Here is an 18,674-nt window from a genome sequence, read left to right as displayed (position 1 = left end):
GCTCAAGGCTAGTGCTCTACCACTTGAGCCACAGCGCCACTTCCGGCTTTTTTTTTCCTGCTTATGTGGTGCTGAGGAATCGAACCCAGGGCCTCCTGCATGCAAGGCAATCACTCTACCACTGAGCCACCTTCCCAGCCCCGGATTTAGATTTTTTTTTTTTTTTTTTTTTGTCGGTCGTGGGGCTTGAACTCTGGGCCTGGCCGTTGTCCCTCAGCTCTTCAGCTCAAGGCTAGTGCTCTACCACTTGAGCTACAGCGCCACCTCCGGTTTTCTGGTGGTTTATTGGAGATAGGAGTCTCATGGTCTCTCCTGCCCGGGCTGGCCTTGAACTGCGATCCTCAGATCTCAGCCTCCTAAGTAGCTAGGATTACAGGCGTGAGCCACCAGCGCCCGGCTTCTTCTAGCTTTTTCTGTTTATGTGGTCCTGAGGAATCTAACCAGGGCTTCATGCATGCTATACAAGCACTCTACCACTAAGCTACATTCTCAGCCCTAATGATCTTTTTAGTTGGGTGCCATGCTAATAGTAGGTTTTGAATTCAGGGCCTTATAAGCTTGCTTAACTTTTGCACTGAAGGTTGGTACTCTACAACTTGAGCTTAAGATCCACTTCTGGCTTATTTTCAATTGTTAAGATGATAATGTACAAAGTGGTGGCAGTTGTTATTTAAGTCAGGTAATGAGTACATTTCTGTTTGGATAATGTCACCCCTTCTCTCATTTTCTCCTAGCCACTTCTGGCTTTTTGCTGGTTTAATTAAGATAAGTCAGATTTTCCTGCCCAGGCTGACTTTGAATTCTATCTTCATCTTAGTAGGTAGGATTACAGGCATGAGCCACCAGCATCTAGTTTATCTTAATTTTTAGCTGGTAGTAGCTCCCAACTTTGTGTGTGTGTGCGCGCACACATGTGCATGCATACATGCTAGTGGAGTTTGAACTCAGTGCCTGGGCACTGTGCTTGAGCTTGTTTGGCTCAGGGTTAGAACTCTACCACTTGAACCACAGCTCCATTTCTGGCTTTTTGGTAGATTATTGGAGATAAGAATTCATTAACTTTTTGGGCTGGGAAGTTGGCTCAGTGGTGGAGCGCTTGCCTTGCATGCCTGAGGCCCTGGGTTCGATTCTTCAGCACCACATAAGCAAAAAGAAAAAAGCCGGAAGTGGTGCTGTGGCTCAAGTGGTAGAGCGCTAACCTTGAGCTGAAGACCTGAGAGACAGCGCTCAGGCCCAGAGTTCAGGCCCCATGACTGGACCAAAAAAAAAAAGAATTTATTAACTTTTCTGCCTGGTCTGGCTTTGAACTAAGATCCTCAGATCTCAGCCTCCTAAGTAGTTAGAATTATAGGCATGAGCCACCAGTGCCCAGCTCCCAACTTTTTAGTTTTATATTGCTTAATCATTTTTTTTGTTTGTTTTTTGTTGGTCATGGGGCTTGAACTCTGGGACCTGGGCGCTGTCCCTAAGCTCTTCTGCTCAAGGCTAGCACTCTACCACTTGAGCCACAGCGTCACTTCTAGTTATCTGGTAGTTCATTGGCGATAAAGAGTTTCACAAACTTTCCTGCTTGGGCTGGCTTTGAACCACTATCCTCAGATCTCAGCCTCCTGAGTATCTAGGATTACAGGCATGAGTCACCAGCTCCTGGCTAGTTGGTTTTTTTGATGGTTTGTTTGTCCTGTGGTAGAGAGTCAAACCTACGGCCTCATTCTAGGCAAGCACTCTATCACTGAGTGATAGCCCCAGCCTGGTAGAGCCTCTTTACCAATTTAATAAACTATGAACAAAAACACATATTTTTCAGAGTTCTTTCAAGAAATTTATTTTAAAGCAAAGACTGTATTCTTTGTTTTGAGGATTTAGATTTTTTTTTTTTTTTCCTTGGGTCAGTCGTGGGCCTAAACTCTGGGCCTGGGCGCTGTCCCTCAGCTCTTCAGCTCAAGGCTAGCACTCTACCACTTGAGCCACAGCACCACTTCCGGCTTTTTTTTTTCTGCTTATGTGGTGCTGAGGAATCGAACCCAGGGCCTCGTGCATGTGAGGCAAACACTCTATCACTGAGCCAACTTCCCAGCCCGGATTTAGATTTCTTATAAATTAATATTTTCTCTAGATTGAGGCCCATAGTTACTCTTGAACAGTTAGTAATTTATAAACCTTTTCTTTTTAGGTCTTAAAGAGACTATTGTGCCCCAATTAGGTTGCCATTCAGAATCAACTGCATCAGTATGTGAGACTGCGGCCTCTAAGCCAAAGAAGAGGAAGAAGGATGAAGTGACTGGTGAGAGCCTGTTTTATTTGTTTGGTGATATTGTCTCTGGACATTATTCTTTTTTTTTTTTTAAAGAATATTATTTATTTGTTTATTTATTTATTTATTTTGGGTCCAGTAGTGAGGCCTGAACTCTAGGGCTGGGCGCTGTCCCTTAGCTCTTCAGCTAAGGCTAGCACTCTACCACTTGAGCCACAGCACCACTTCCGGCTTTTTTCTTTTTGCTTATGTGGTGCTGAGGAATCGAACCCAGGGCCTCATGCTTGCAAGGCAAGTGCTCTACCACTGAGCCACCTTCCCAGCCCTCTGGACATTATTCTACTAAGCTTTATGTCTTTCACTGACCCCCAGCAATTATGTGTAATCTTTGCTCATCTTAAGTTTCCAGTGCTAGGGATTGAACTCAGGACCTTGTCATACTAGCCAAGCAGTCTGCCACTGACCTTCTCCCCCAACCCTTCTTGGAGAGAAATGTTTAGGTCACTTAGGAAGTCTTGCGAAGCATAGAATGCTCAATAGACCTTGAATTTTAAATAACTAATCATTTAGTATAATATTTCCAATGTAATATTTGAAATATGCTTAGCCTAAAAAATTATCTGTATTCAAAAGAATTTTTTTTTCTAATCTGGCAACCTTAGTATAATTATAGCTACTAAAATAAAAAAAGCATCCAGCACTGGTGACTCATGCCTGTAATCCTAGTTACTCAGGAGACTGAGATTTGGGGATGGCAGTTCAAAGCCAGCCCACACATAAAAGGCCCTGTGAGACTCTCCAACTAACCATTCAAAAACTAGAAGTGGTGCTGTGCCTCAAAGTTGTGGAGTGCTAGCCTTGAGCAAAAGAGCTCAGGGACAGTGCTTAGGCCCTGAGTTCAAGTCCCACAGCTGATAAAACAAAAAAAGGGCAGCAAAACAAGCTAGGAAGATGGCTCATCAGAGAGTTGTTATTCTGACAAGTAAGAACAACGGGTGACTTCTTTTCTTCCTTTCATTTCTATTTTCACCCTTAATATTCTATAAACAACATAAAAAGTTCACATTTTATGTATAAAGGATAATGTTTATTTCCTTTTAGAAGTGTAACGCTAATCTAGACTCTTCCAAGCCTTTCTTTTTTTAATAATGGAAATTGAACTCGGGGATTAGTGCTTGCTGGGCAAGTGCTTTACCACTCGAACCCCTTTTTACAGTGGTTATTTTCAAGGTAGGGACTTATGTCCAGGCTGGAGGGTTGTGATCCTCCTACTTGTGCCTCCCTGTGTGACTAGGGCTAAGGAACAGGTCACTCTGTCCAGCCAGTGTACTTCCCCCATAGCTGGGATAACAGGTGTGTGCCACCCCACTTGGCCATTGGTTGAGATGGAGTCTCTAGAACTTCCTTTTGCCCAGGTTGGCTTCGAATCACAATCCCCCATCTTTTCCTCCCATATAACTGAGATTACAGGGTTGAGCCATCTTACTCAGCTTGTTTCAGACTCTTTAGAATTAAATGTCAAATCAGTTTATATATTCCACAAACATTTTTAATCACTTTAATAATCTGTGATTTAGGTGCACAAATGAATAGGTCACTAATTCCTCAAGATGCAGTGAGCGGCAGTCTAAGGAAGAGTGGCCTAAAAAAGCCTGTTGTTGCTTCTTCATTAAAAAGGCAGGGTAAGTCTCCCTCTGTAGAATAGTATACAGCAGTAGAAAATGTTCCTGAAAAAGTCAGAAGCAGTAAGCAAAAGGAATAATTGCATATTGTCTCCCAAAGAATGCTAAACATCAGCATAAACGTTAGCAGCATATAGATTTATATGAGCTGAGTCTCCCATCTCACCAATTTTCAAATCATGGTCAAAATAAAATGCCATCTATAATTATGGAGACAGAGAACAGATTATTGGTTGCTAGGGATTAATAGAAAAGAGTTGTGTGATAGAATGCTTTTGTGTTTTGACTATATTGGTCACACAATCTACATATGACAAGTTGCATAGGGCATATGCACACATACTACACATGTGCATGTAGAAACTGGTGAAATGAATCAGGTCACTGGATTCTGTCCCTTTCATTTTCCTGATTGAATATTGTACTGTCATTTTATAAAATGTTACTACTTGGTGAAGGGGGTTTTTGTTTCATTTTGGGTTTCAGGTGGTATGTGTGTATGTGTGTGTGCCCATTGCTACTGAGGCTTGAACTCTGGGCTTCCCATACTTCCTTAACTTTTGTAATCAGTGCTGGTGCTTTACCACTTGAGTTCACACCTCCACTTCTGTTTTTTTCCAGTTAATTGCAATAAGACTATATCTTGTCTGGTATCTCACCAGCTACTCATCCTACTTACTCAGGAAGCTGAGATTTTGGTTAGAAGCCAGCCAGGGCAGGAAAGTCCATGAGATTTTCAATTAAACACCAAAAAAAAAAAAAAAACCACCAGTTAACACTAAAAAAGCAGGTGGCAGTGTAGCTTAAGTGGTAGAGCCTTGAACAAAAAAAATCTAGGAATCAATGCCCAAGCTCTGAGTTTAAGCCCCAGGATCTTACAAAAACAAAACAAAAAGAGCCTGGTACCCATGGCTCACGCCTCCTAATCCTAGCTAATCAAGAAGCTGAGATCAGAGGATCACAATTCAAAGCCAGCCCAGGCAGGAAAATCCATGAGACTCTTATCGCCAATAAACCACCAGAAAACCAGAAGTGGCACTGTGGCTCAAGTGGTAGAGTGCTATCCTTAAGCTGAAGAGCTCAGGGACAGCACCCAGACCCAGAGTTCAAGCCTCATGACCACTACCACCACCAGCACCAACAACAAAACATCTCTTATTATTATTTTCCCAGGCTGGCTGTGAACCTCAGGCCTCAAATCTCAGCCTCCTGAGTAGCAAGGATTACAGGAATAAGCAAATGGTACCCAGCTTGCTGGTTAATTTGGTACAGAATTTGGATTCTTGCCTAGGCATGTGTCTGAGTATGATCTGCATAATTTAGCTTTCCTATGTACCTAGGATAACAAGCGTGTACCACTACTTCCAGTTCTTTTTCAAAAGGGGTTATTTGAGCTTTACAGCCCAAGTTGGCTTTGAATTTAAATCCTCCCACTTTCAGTTTCCCAAGCAGCTAGGAATCAGCATGCGGCATGAACTACCAGCACCTTATATTCTTTAAAAAAAAAAAAAGGGGGGGGGTGGAATGGGGAAGCTGGGAATGTGGCTTAATGGTAGGGTACTTGCCTAGCATGCGTGAAGCTCTGGGTTCGATTGCTCAGCACCACATAAACAGAAAAAGCTGAATGTGGCACTGTACCTGAAGTGCTAGAGTGCTAGCCTTGAGCAAAAAGAAGCTCAGGGACAGTGCTCAGGCCCTGAGTTCAAGCTCCAGGACTGGCAAAAAAAAAAAAAAAAGCCAGGCATTGGTGGCTCATACCTATAATCCTAGCTGCTCAGGAGGCTGAGATCTGAGGATCCTGGTCCAAAAGCCACCCTGTGCAGGAAAGTCTATTAGATTCTTTTCAAAAGAAAGAAAGAGAGAAAGGGAGAAAGAAGGAAAGTAGGAAAGAAAGAAAGAACTACCAAAAAGCTGGAAATAGAGCTGTGGCTCAAGTGATAGAGTGCTAGCCTAGAGAGAGAAAAAAAAAAAAGGTACCCAGCCCCTGAGTTGAAACCCCAGGATAAGCATTTTTTAAAAAAGGTCTTAAGCTGAGCACTAGTGGCTTACACCTGTAATGCTAACTACTCAGAAGGCTGAGATCTGAGCATTATGGCTCAAAGCCATCTGAAGCAGAAAAGTTTTGAGATTCTTCATCTCCAAGTAATCACAAAAAAGCCAGAACTGGAGCTGTGGCTCTAGTGGTAGAGCATTGGCCTTGAGCAAGAAAAGCTAAGAGACAGTGCCTAGGCCCTGAGTGCAAGTCCCAGTACTAATATTTAAAAAATAATAATAATGTCTAAGCCAGGCACTTGGTGGCTTATGCCTATAATCCTAGCTACTCAGGAGGCTGAGATCTGAGGATCATGGTTCAAAGCCAGCCTGGGCAGGAAAGTCTGTGAGACTCTTATCCTCAATAAACCACCATAAAACCAGAAGTGGCCTTGTGGCTCAAGTGGTAGAGTGCTAGCCTTGAGCTGAAGAGTTCAGGGACAGTGCCCAGGCCCAGAGTTCAAGCCCCACGACTTACAAAAAAAAATCTATATTGAATTATCACACATAAATAAATATGTACAGTGATTTTGTATTAACTTTTCATTTAGTTTATCCAGTTTCTTTGGATTTCACTTTTTTGGTCTCTTATTTCTGTACAAACACTAACTTTTTTCAAACTTCAATTATTTATTATAAAAGAAAATTAAAGTTACTAACAGTTTTTTCTTTTTCTAGTTTGTGGTCAGTTGTTGGATGAGGCACAGGTAACCTTATCCTTCCAAGACTGGTTGGCCAGTGTAACAGAACGTATCCATCAAACCATGCACTATCAGTTTGATGGTAAGTATAGATCACCCAATTGGGCTATTCCTGAAGTAAGAGAAATTAAAGTAATTGTGTTTTGCTTTGTGTGTGTGTGTGTGTGCTGGTCCTGAGGCTTGAACTGGGAGCCTGGGCCCTGTCCCTTCGCTGTCTTGCTCAAGGCTGGTGCTCTACCACTTGAGCCACATCTTCACTTCTGGCTTTTTGTTGGCTAAGTGAAGGTAAGAGTCTCCACAGACTTTCCTGTCTGGGCTGGCTTCAACCACAATCCTAAGAATCAGCCTCCTGAATAGCTAGGATTATAAACATGAGCTACCCGTGCCCAGCCAGTTATACTGTTTTTTGTTTTGGTTTTTGTTCTTGTTATGTTGGTCGTGGGGCTTGAACTCTGGGCTTGGACGCTGTCCCTGAGCTCTTCAGCTCAAGGCCAGTGTTCTACCACTTGAGCCACAGCGCCACTTCTGGTTTTCTAGTGGTTTATTGGAGATAAGAGTCTCACAGACTTTCCTGCCCAGGCTGACTTTGAACCGCGATCCTCAGATCTCAGACTCATGAGTAGCTAGGATTATGGATGTGAGCCACCGGGGTGCCCTGTTTTGATTGGAGAAGTAAATGAAGTAAATGAACCTCAATCCAGAGAGTACTTGGCCAGAAGAATGTAGAAATCAAACTGGGTGTGATAACACATGTCTGTAATCGTAGCACTTCAGAGGCTGATTCAAGAGGACCATGAGTTTAAGGCCAGCCTAAGCCATATAGCAAGACCTTCTCTAAAAAACAGGAAAAGGTAGCTGGGCACTGGTGGCTCATGCCTCCAATAAACCGCTCAGAAAACAAGAAGTGGCGCTGTGGCTCAAGCGGTAGAGCACTAGCCTTGAGCTGAAAAGCTAAAGGACAGCACCCAGGCCCAGAGTTCAAGCCCCATGACCGACAAAAAAAAAAAAAAGGAGCGGGGAGGAGGGGGGAGGACACCTCATAGTAGAAATCAAAGTTGTAAGAAAAGAATAATTGCAACTTAATCATTCAATTAATCAAGGAAAGTGCGGGACCAACAAAATGAATTTAGAGATAGAGGAGAGCACCACACATATTAAGTAAGTCAGTGTGTAAGTCATTTGGGAGTCAGAGGCAGGAGATTCAACAGAATTTGAGTCCAACACAGGCCAGGTTATTATGACCTGTCTCAGAAAAATAAAAGTGTGGTTTGTTTATCTGTGTTTTTGCATTTGTCTGTTTGGTAAAAAAAAAAAAAAAAGGGCTGGGAAGTTGGCTCAGTGGTAGAGCGCTTGCCTTGCATGCCTGAGGCCCTGGGTTCGATTCCTCAGCACCACATAAGCAAAAAGAAAAAAGCCAGAAGTGGCGCTATGGCTCAAGTGGTAGAGCGCTAGCCTTGAGCTGAAGAGCTGAGGGACAGCGCCCAGGCCCAGAGTTCAGCACTCATGACTGGACCAAAAAAAGAAAAGAAAAGAAAAGAAGCCTCCTTAATTCTGGTTTGTTGGGCTCTATTCAGCTAGGAGGAGCTCAGTGCTTTTGAGGCAGCTCTTAACATTGCTGAACAGTTTCAGCTTTGGGGAAGTCTTCATTGTCTGAGGAAAGATGTTGGCTTGTAATATTTCCTATTGTTTCTAGTTCTAAGCTCTGGCTACACAAATAGGTCTGATATTCTTTCCAAAAGACTGTCTCTACCATTGTGCAAACACACTGGCTTACTACACTACCCCACTTGATGGACCTCTGTTCCAAGAGACAGGAGTCTCTTAGTCTCTTGGAAAATAGCTCTCTTTTGTGGCACGCACATGTATATATGTGTATGTGCATGTGTGTGTGTTCTTTAACATTGTTTTGTGTGGATTTTCCCCCTCACATACAGTAGATTATTTAACCAGATATTTATCAGATACTTGCCAGTGGCTTAAATTGAGGGCCTTGATTGGCTTTATTAAGTGCTGAGATTTCAGAATTGAGGTTTAAAGCCAGCCCAGGCAGGAAAGTCCATGAGATTTTTTTTGGGAGGGGGGCGGGGTCAGTCATGGGGCTTAAACTCCCGGCCTGGGTGCTGTCCCTCAGCTCTTCAGCTCAAAGCCACTCTACCACTTGAGTCACAATGCCACTTCTGGTTTTCTGAGTGGTTTGTTGGAGATTAGAGTCTCATGGAGTTTCCTGCCCAAGCTGACTTTGAACTGTGATCCTCAGATCTCAGCCTCCTGAGTAGCTAGGATTATAGGTGTCAGCCACCAACTCCTGGCTAGTCCATGAGATTTTTCTCTCCAGTTAACTACCAAAAAAAGCTAGAAGTAGAGCTGTTACCCAAGTAGTTGAGTGCCAGCCTTGACAAAGCACTGTCCTAAGCAAAAACTAAAGGACAGTGCCCAGGCCCTGAGTTCAAACCCCATCTAGTGTTGGCACCAAAAAAAAAAAGTTTTCCTTAATAGTTTGATTACTGCTAAGTGACATGAGCCACTGGCGTCCAGCTCATCCCTGCTTTATATTGTTTGTTTTGGAAATGGAGTCTATCCTGTTAAACTTTTCTGTCTGGGCTGGCTTTGGACTACAATCCTCAGGATCTTAGCCTGAATAGCTAGGATTTTATAGGCTTGATCTACCAATGACAGTCTCCTTTTCTTTTTACTTTTCTCTAAACATCAAGTGAAGTTTCTCTAAAATAACTTTATTTTTTCTTCGGCAGGCAAACCAGAGCCACTGGTGTTCCACATTCCTCAGTCCTTTTTTGATGCCCTGCAACAGAGAATATCAATAGGCAATGCAAAAAAGCGGCTCCCCAATTCCACCACAGGTATGAGACTTCCTTCAGGAATAGCAACACACATTTTGATCCTAGTGAATTATTAGGAAAAAAAAGATCTGTGTAGGACTCTCAGGTTAAGGATTTCTATTTTAGTCACATGCTTGGAGTGGGATTAGTTGGGATTAGTTGGAGTGTGATTTCAGTAATTAGTTCTTAGAACAATGACTATATATATATTTTTTTTTCTTTTTATTTTTGGGTCCGGTCGTGGGGCCTGAACTCTGGGCCTGGGCACTGTCCCTCAGCTCTTCAGCTCAAGGCTAGTGCTCTACCACTTGAGCCACAGCGCCACTTCTGGCTTTTTTCTTTTTTCTTACGTGCTGCTGAGGAATCGAACCCAGGGCCTCAGGCATGCAAGGCAAGCGCTCTACCACTGAGAAACCTTCCCAGCCCTATTTTTATTTTTTTTTTGGTAGGTCATGGGGCTTGAGCTCTGGGCTTAGGCTTGGGCACTGTATCTGCTCTCTTCAGCTCAAGGCCAGCGCTCTACTGCTTGAGCCACAGTGCCACTTCTGGTTTTCTAGTGTTTTATCGGAGATAAGAATTTCACGGGGGCTGAGAAAGTAGCTCAGTGGTAGAGTGCATGCCGTGCAAGCATGAGGCCCTGGGTTCGATTCCTAAGCACCACATAAACAGAAAAAGCTAGAAGTGGCGCTGTGGCTCCAGTGGTAGAGCACTAGCCTTGAGCTGAAGAGCTGAGGGACAGTGCCCAGAACCAGAGTTCAGGCCCCATGACCAGCAAAAAAAAATTTTTTTCACAGACTTTCTTGCCCAGGCTGGCTTTGAACAGTGATCCTCTGATCTCAGTCTCCTGAGTAGCTAGGATTACAAGCATGAGCCACCAGCGCCCAGCAGTGACTATATTTTTAGAAGGTCCATTCTTCCTTACTTCAGCAAGAATGAATGAGAAAAAAAAATTTTAATATACATTTGGTTAAAGAAGAACAATGACAAGCGATGCAGGTGGCCACCAAAAAGTTGGATATTTCTAAGTATGAACAAATTTCGGCAAAAGTATTACAGGCCCCAATACTTACTGAGTCAGCATCTTGGACCTATATTATAGTGTGTGTGTGTGTGTGTGTGTGTGTGTGTGTGTGTGTGTGTGTGTGTGTGTGTGTGTGTGTGTGTGTGTGTGTGTGTGTACCCTTTTACTAATGATTCCCAAGTTTTGGGAAAAGGAAGATTTTTATTTAGGAAGGTTTTTTTAAAATAGTATAATTAGCTATACAGGGGGATTTCATTGTGACATTTTCATGTTTTTTTTTCTGGTAAGTTATGGGGCTTGAACTCTGGGCTAGGGCACTGTCCCTCAGATCTTCAGCTCAAGGCTAGCACGCTACCACTTGAGCCATAGCACCACTTCCGGATTTTTTTTTTCTGCTTATGTGGTGCTGAGGAATCGAACCCAGGGCCTCATGCATGCAAGGCAAGCACTCTACCACTGAGCCACCTTCTCAGCCCCTGCAATACTTTCCAGTCTTCTCTCTTTGTCATGCCTTTTTTTTGGGGGGGGGGCGGTCCGGTCATGGGGCCTAAACTCTGGGCCTGGGCGCTGTCCCTCAGCTCTTCAGCTCAAGGCTAGCGCTCTACCACTTGAGCCACGCGCCACTTCTGGCTTTTTTCTTTTTGCTTATGTGGTGCTGAGGAATCGAACCCAGGGCCTCAGGCATGCAAGGCAAGCACTCTACCACTGAGCCACCTTCCCAGCCCCTAGAGCACTAGTCTTAAGAATAGAGAGGCTCAGGGATAGAACCCATGCTCTGAATTCAAGCCCCAGAAGAGCAAAAAAATTAAAAATGGGGTGGGAGAAGGAAGGAGAGGATTTCAGTGGCAAATAGCCTAGGATAATTACAAATAGAAACCAATGCTATTTCTTCAATAAATTGTTATTTCTCATAATAGTGACTCTTTGAGGATTAGCTGTTTCTCAATAACGCAAGCTGTAAATCATTGTTTTAGACTATGAAAACCTTTGTCTTTGGCTGGGCATTGTAAGTTCATATCTATAATCCTAACCTCCCAGAAGGCTGAGATCTGAGGATTGTGGTTTGAAGCCAGCCTCGGCAAGAAAGTCTATGAGATTTTTTTTTTTTGTCAGCCACAGGGGGGGGCTTGAACTCTGGGCCTGGGCACTATCTCTCAGCTCTTCAGCTCAAGGCTAGCACTCAACCACTTGAGCCACAGTGCCACTTCCGGTTTTCTGGTGGTGAATTGGAGACAAGAGTATCACAGATGTTCCTGCCCGAGCTGGCTTTGAACCGAGATCCTCAGATCTCAGCCTCCTGAGTAGCTAGGATTACAGACTTGACCCATCAGTGTCCAGCTTCTATGAGATTCTTATCTCCAATTAACCAACCAAAACAAAAAACAAAAAAATCTGGAAGTGGAGCTTTGGCTCACATGGTAAAACTTTTGCCTTAAACAAAAAAGCTCAGGGACAGCGCTAGGCTCTGAGTTCAAGTCCCAGGACCAGCACCAAAACAAAACAAAACTGTCTCTATAGCATACCTTTTGAAGCAATGTTATCTCTTTCAGTTTAAACATTAATTTTAATCACTTGGCTATTTTTGTAGGACCTTTGGTGGAATAGCTTTGTAATACTGCATGCAAACAATGGATTAGCAATCACATTACAAATCTTAAACTCCGTGTAATATTTTAAGGACTGTGATTTGATCTGTTTTTTTTTTTTTTTTTGTCCGTCCTGGGGCTTGAACTCTGGGCCTGGGCGCTGTCCCTCAGCTCTTCAGCTCAAGGTGAGCGCTCTACCACTTGAGCTACAGTGCCACTTCCGGTTTTCTGGTGGTTTATTGGAGATAGGAGTCTCACGGTCTCTCCTGCCCAAGCTGGCTTTGAACCGCGATCCTCAGATCTCAGCCTCCTGAGTAGCTAGGATTACAAGCCACCAGCGCCCGGCTTGATTTGTTAATTCTACAGTTGTAAGAGTCTGTTTTGCCAGAGGCTGGTGGCCCATGCCTATAATCCTAACTATTCAAGAGGCTAAGATCTGAGGATCATAGTTCAAAGTCAGCTCAGGCAGGAAAGTCCTTGAGACTCTTATCTCCAATAAAACCACTCAGAAAACTGGAAGTGGCACTATGGCTCAAGTGATAGAGCATTAGCCTTGAGCTGAAGAGCTGAGGGACAGTGCCCAGACCTAGAGTTCAAGGCACAACAACAAAAAAATCTGTCTTATAATGGAGTCCTGTGCATAGCAGTAGCAGGCATAAGATCCTAGGTTTGATCCCCAGAACCGAAAAATAAATAAACAAAAAACCATACAGACAAAATCCTAAAGACAGCATCTCTAAGAAGCCTCAAAAATTTCATATAGCAAAGCCAGGCACTGGTGGCTCACACCTATAATCCTAGCTACTCAGGAGGTTGAGATCTGAGGATCACGGTTCAAAGCTAGCGGGGCAGGAAAGTCTGTGAGACTCTTATCTCCAATAAACCACTCAGAAAAGCTGGAAGTGGCACTGTGGTTCAAGTGGTAGAGAGCTAGCCTTGAGCTGAAGAGCTGAGGGACAGTGCCCAGGCCCAGAGTTCAGGCCCTACAACCAGACAAGAAAGAAAGAAAGAAAGAAAGAAAGAAAGAAAGAAAGGAAGGAAGGAAGGAAGGCAGGCAGGCAGGCAGGCAGGCAGGCAATAAAAAATAATGTTATTATTTGGTAGTCTAATTTTGTTCCTTTTTTATATTAAGCTTTTGTTCGGAAAGATGCCTTGCCCCTGGGAACCTTTTCCAAGTATACCTGGCACATCACAAATATCCTGCAAGTTAAACAAATCTTAGATACTCCAGAGGTAAGAGTTTATTTCTACAATAGTGGGAGCACAAAGAGGGATGCAGGTATGAGGAGTAAGTTTGCATCAGATCCCTGAGTTCCATTTGTCAGTGAAAGTTTCTCTTTTTCCATGCTAAGAGATTATTCAGAAGTGATCATTGCCAGGTGTTAGGATTCTTGCCTATAATGACGGATACATGGGAGTCTGAGATCAGAAGGGTTTGGCTTGAAGGCCAACCCAAGCAAGAAAGTTACTGAAGCCAGGTGCCAAAGGCTCACACCTGTAATACTAGCTACTCAGGAGGTTAAGATCTAGGGATCACAGTTTAAAGCCAACCCAGGCAGGAAAGTCTGTAAGACTCTTATCTCCATTTAAGCCACAAATGTTGGAAGTGGAGCTATGACTTAAGTTGTAGAGTGCCATCTTGAAAAGAAAAAGCTAAGGGATAGTGTCCAGACCCTGGGTTCAAGCCCAGTATTGACATTAAAAAAGAAAAAAAAGGGGGGCTAAGAAGGTGGCTTAGTTGTAGAGTGCTTGTCTTGCATGCATGAAGCCCTGGATTCAATTCCTCAGTACCACTTGAATAGAATAGAAAAAGCCAGAAGTGGTGCTGTGGCTCAAGTGGTAGAGCACTAGTCTTAAGCACAGAGAGACTTAGGGTCAGCTCCCAGGCCCTGAGTTCAAACCCCAGGACTGGCAAAAAAGAAAAAGAAAAAAAAAAAGAGTACATAAAAAGAGAAAAAAGAGCAAGGGAATGGGTGACATGATCTCAAAAGAAAGGTATTCCCTTTTTTGGCCAGTCCTGGGGCTTGAACTCAGGGCCTGAGTCTCTCTGTGCTCAGGGCTAGCAGTTTTACCACTTGAGCCACAGCTCCACTTCTGGCTTTTTCTGTATATGTGGTACTGAGAAATAGAACCCAGGGCTTTGTGCATGTTAGGCAAGCACTCTACCACTAAGCTATATTCTCAGCCCAAGAAAAGTATTCTTTAGCTAAGTTATGTAACTGTAACACCTTTGTACATCCTTTTATAATAACAATAAAAACAATTTTTTGAGTTACTGAAGCCTTAGGCACCAGTGGCTCATGCCTGTAATCCTAGCTACTCAGGAGGCTGAGATCTGAGGATCACGGTTCAAAGCCAGCCCAGGCAGGAAAGTTCATGAGACTCTTACCTCCAATAAACCACCAGAAAACCAGAAGTGGTGCTGTGGCTCAAGTGGTAAAGCACTCGCCTTGAGCTGAATAGCTGATGGACAGCACCCAGGCCCAGAGTTCAAGCCCCATGACTAACAACAACAAAAAATAAAGCATTAGGGGGAATGTGGCTCACTAGTAGAGTGCTTGCCTGGGTTCAATTCCTCAGTACCACATAAGCAGAAAAAGCAGGAAGTGGTGCTGTGGCTCAAGTGGTAGAGTGCTAGCCTTGAGCAAAAGAAAAGAAGCACAGGGACAGTGCACAGGCCCTGAGTTCAAGCTCCAGGTCTGGGGAAAATAAAAAAAAGGTAGTCAGGCGTGGGTGGTTCACACCTACAATTGTAGCTACTCAGGAAGGTGAGTTCTGAGAATGGAAGTTCAAAGCCAGTCTGGGCATACAAATCTCTGAGACATACCCTCTTCAATTAACCAGGGCAAGGGCAACTGAGGCAGGGAACCAGTGTTACAGTGCTCATTAGAGCTTCTGCTATTGGAAGTATTTACTTACATGGACATATTCATCCTCCCAGTCATCCACTGCTATTACTTGGGTTTTGCAAGTGAGAAAATAGGCTCTGAAAACTTCATCACTTACATACACAAGATGGGAGAACTGTAGGTGGAGCTGAGTACTAGAAGAATGCTGCCAGTAGTGCAGTAGGAGAAGGAATAAAATTGGGTTGGATAGGTTCAAATTAAGGAAATCCATAAATGATGTAAGGAAAAAATGGTGATTTGGATTTGTTGATGGCAAATTTGGATTTACTTGAAAATACAAAGAAAATTTTAATTAGTTTGAGTGCACTTAAGAAAACAAGAAAGAAAGAATAATAAAAGCTCTTTTAAGAGCTGGGAAGGTGGTTCAGTGGTAGAGCACTTGCCTTGCATGCGTGAGGCCCTGGGTTCGATTCCTCAGCACCACATAAGCAAACAGAAAAAAGCCGGAAGTGGCGCTGTGGCTCAAGTGGTAGAGCACTAGTCTTGAGCTGAAGAGCTGAGGGACAGCATCCAGGCCCAGAGTTCAGACCCCATGACCAGACCCCCCCCCAAAAAAAAGATCTTTTAGTATCCAAGCATTTGCTTGCTTTGAATGTTTTCCCTGTCTCACCTTTCTGTCTTTGTGTCCAGATGCCCTTGGAAATCACACGTAGCTTTATTCAGAACCGAGACGGAACGTACGAGCTGTTTAGATGCCCTAAAGTGGAAGTAGAAAGCATAGCAGAAACCTACGGTCGCATAGAAAAGCAACCGGTGCTTCGACCCTTGGAACTAAAAACTTTTCTCAAAGTGGGTAAGTAAATTCTTTGTTGTTTTTGTTCATTGTGGGCTTGAACTCAGGGCTTGAGTGCTGTCTTAGAGCCTTTTTGTGCTCAAAGCTAGTACTCTACGAGTTGAACTAGGACGCCACTTCCAATTTTTGAGGGTTAATTAGAGATAAAAGTTTCATGGGAACTTTTTTGCCCAGGTTGGCTTTGAACCAGGATCCTTATCTCTCAGCCTCTTTAGTAGCTAGGATTACAGGCATGAGCCCCTTGTGCCTGGCTGGGTAAGTAAATTTTAACAGCCCATCTTCCTTTGAGGGCCACATCTGCCTTTTACATTTTCTGAGGTTTCGGATCTTGACTTGGATTTTTGTTGTTTTTTTTTTTTTACAAATTACTCTTTTTTGTGTATGTATGTGTGCCAGTCCTGGGGCTTAAACTGCTCAAGGCTACCTCTCAACCATTGAGCCATGGCTCCAATTCTGGGCTTTTTGATGGTTAATTGGAGATAAGAGTCTCATGGAGGTGGAAGGGAAGGGATCCTAAGGGAAAAACAAAGGAGGAGGCAACAATGCTTGATAAGAAATGTACTCATTGGAGCCAGGCGCTGGTGGCTCACGCCTGTAATCCTAGCTACTCAGGAGGCTGAGATCTGAGGATCGAGGTTCAAAGCCAGCCCGGGCAGGAGAGACCGTGAGACTCCTATCTCCAATAAAACCACCAGAAAACCGGAAGTGGCACTGTAGCTTAAGTGGTAGAGCGCTCGCCTTGAGCTGAAGAGCTGAGGGACAGTGCCCAGGCCGAGTTCAAGCCCCACAACCGACCAAAAAAAAAAAAGAAATGTACTCATTGGGCTGGGAAGGTGGCTCAGTGGTAGAGCGCTTGCCTTGCATGTATGAGGCCCTGGGTTCGATTCCTCAGCACCCCATAAGCAAAAAAGAAAAAAGCTGAAAGTGGCGCTGTGGCTCCAGTGGTAGAGCGCTAGCCTTGAGCTGAAGAGCTGAGGGATATCGCCCAGGCCCAGAGTTCAGGCCCCATGACCAGATCAAAAAAAAGAAAGAAAGAAATATACTCATTACCTTGCTCATGTAACTGTAACCCCTCTGTACAGTATTTTTACAATTAAAAGAAACATACAAAATTTTTTTCAGGAGAAATGCCCCTTTAGGGAATAAAATACTTATTTTACCAAGGTCAAAAAAGGCTGATATCGGGGCTGGAAGGTGGCTCAGTGGTAGAGCGCTTGCCTTGCATGTATGAGGCCCTGGGTTCGATTCTTCAGCACCACATAAGCAAAAAGAAAAAAGCCAGAAGTGGCGCTGTGGCTCAAGTGGTAGAGTGCTAGCCTTGAGTTGAAGAGCTGAGGGACAGCGCCCAGGCCCAGAGTTCAGGCACCACGACGGGACCCCCCCCCCAAAAAAAAAGGCTGGTATTGAACCTCAAGCCTCAAATCCCAACCTTCTGAGTTGCTAGAATTACACACTTGAGCTGCTGGCACTCAGCACACATTCATTCATTTTGTAAAGAGATTCTAGGATAACATGTTTCATTTATGCTAGGGCTTTCCAAGTAACATTACAGATCTAATATATATTCACTGTAGAGAAATCATAGATTTCATTATAGAGCATAAAAGACAAAAACCACCTGTAATCCGTCACTCTACAGACAACATCACTGTTAAAATTCTATCCAAGACATGGTATCATATCACAGCTCTTTTTTTAACTTACTACTTTCTGTATCCAGCTTCTATGTTATTTTTAATACATAATTAATCCATTCCCAAGTTTATTATTCCATTCATTAAGCTACTCAAGAGTACAGAGGTTTTTCTGACCTAATCTCCCTATAAAAACCCTACTTCACAAAAGTATTGAACTAAAGATTAAGTATATGAACTTTGATCAGACTTGTTTTATGAATACCTTTCTCCAATTCTCCCTGCCAGATTAAAGGAAAAACCTAGATATCTTATCCTTAAATGACTATTTTAAATATGTATCTAGATTATTGCAAAAATATATTCAGTGTCATTATATTTCAATGTTATTTTTATTGTTATTATAAAGATGATGTACAGAGGTGTTACAGTATTTTTTTAAACATTTGGATATGGCTTAGTGGTAGAGTGCTTGCCTAGAATGCATGAAGCCCTTAGTACCACATAAACAGAAAAAGCTAGAAGGGGCACTGTGGCTCAAGAGGTAGAGTGCTAGCCTTGAGCAAAGAAGCTCAGGGACAGCGCCCAAGTCCTGAGTTCAAGCCCTAGGACTGGCAATAAATAAATAAACATAGCAGAATATTTCAAGTTTTAAAGTTTTGTTGTTGTTTTTTTATGCCAGCCCTGCGGCTTGAACTCAGGGCCTAGGTGCTATCCCTGAGCCTTTTTTGCCCAAAGCAAGTGCTATATACCACTATAGCCACATTTCCACTTCTGCCTTTTTTGGTAGTTAAATGGAGATAAGAGGGCTGTGAAGATGGCTTAGTGGTAGAGTTCTTGCCTCTCATGCATGAGGCCCTGGGTTCAATTCCTCAGTACCACATAAACAAAAAAATGCCAGAAGTGGCTGTATGGCTCAAGTGGCAGAGCACTAGCCTTGAGCTGAAATGCTGAGGGACAGCGCCCAGCCCCAGAGTTCAAGCCCCATGACTGACAAAAAAATAAAAATAAATAAATGAGGATAAGAGTCTCTCACACTTTCCTGCCTGTGTTGGCTTCAGACCACAATCTTCAGATCTCAGCTAGGATTACTGTCATGAGCCACTGGTGTCCAGCTAAATTTTAAGGGTTTTTTTTGTTTTTTTGGGTCCGGTCGTGGGGCCTGAACTCTGGGCCTGGGCGCTGTCCCTCAGCTCTTCAGCTCAAGGCTAGCGCTCTACCACTTG

General features: G+C 43.5%; 1 protein-coding gene across 3 annotated transcripts in view; it reads left to right on the top strand.

The window, feature by feature from the left end:
* LOC105990148 (chromosome unknown open reading frame, human C2orf42) overlaps positions 1 to 18,674 on the top strand; it is a 49,665-nt gene that overhangs the window by 14,400 nt on the left and 16,591 nt on the right. For 2 of the 3 annotated variants that reach the window (XM_013022474.1, XM_013022473.1), the window contains exons 3-8: positions 2,174 to 2,284; positions 3,832 to 3,936; positions 6,646 to 6,750; positions 9,419 to 9,526; positions 13,245 to 13,345; positions 15,652 to 15,814. In XM_013022474.1, the coding sequence (XP_012877928.1) occupies positions 2,174 to 2,284; positions 3,832 to 3,936; positions 6,646 to 6,750; positions 9,419 to 9,526; positions 13,245 to 13,345; positions 15,652 to 15,814 (693 nt within the window). The remainder of the gene's footprint in view (positions 1 to 2,173; positions 2,285 to 3,831; positions 3,937 to 6,645; positions 6,751 to 9,418; positions 9,527 to 13,244; positions 13,346 to 15,651; positions 15,815 to 18,674) is intronic. The other variant, XM_013022475.1, reaches the window with a different exon arrangement.

Source organism: Dipodomys ordii, unplaced genomic scaffold (assembly GCF_000151885.1).
Source record: "Dipodomys ordii isolate 6190 unplaced genomic scaffold, Dord_2.0 Scaffold63, whole genome shotgun sequence".
In the NCBI taxonomy this organism is placed as follows: Eukaryota; Metazoa; Chordata; class Mammalia; order Rodentia; family Heteromyidae; genus Dipodomys; species Dipodomys ordii.
Note: the sequence above shows the minus strand (reverse complement) of the source record. Positions and strands in the feature narration are given on the sequence as shown.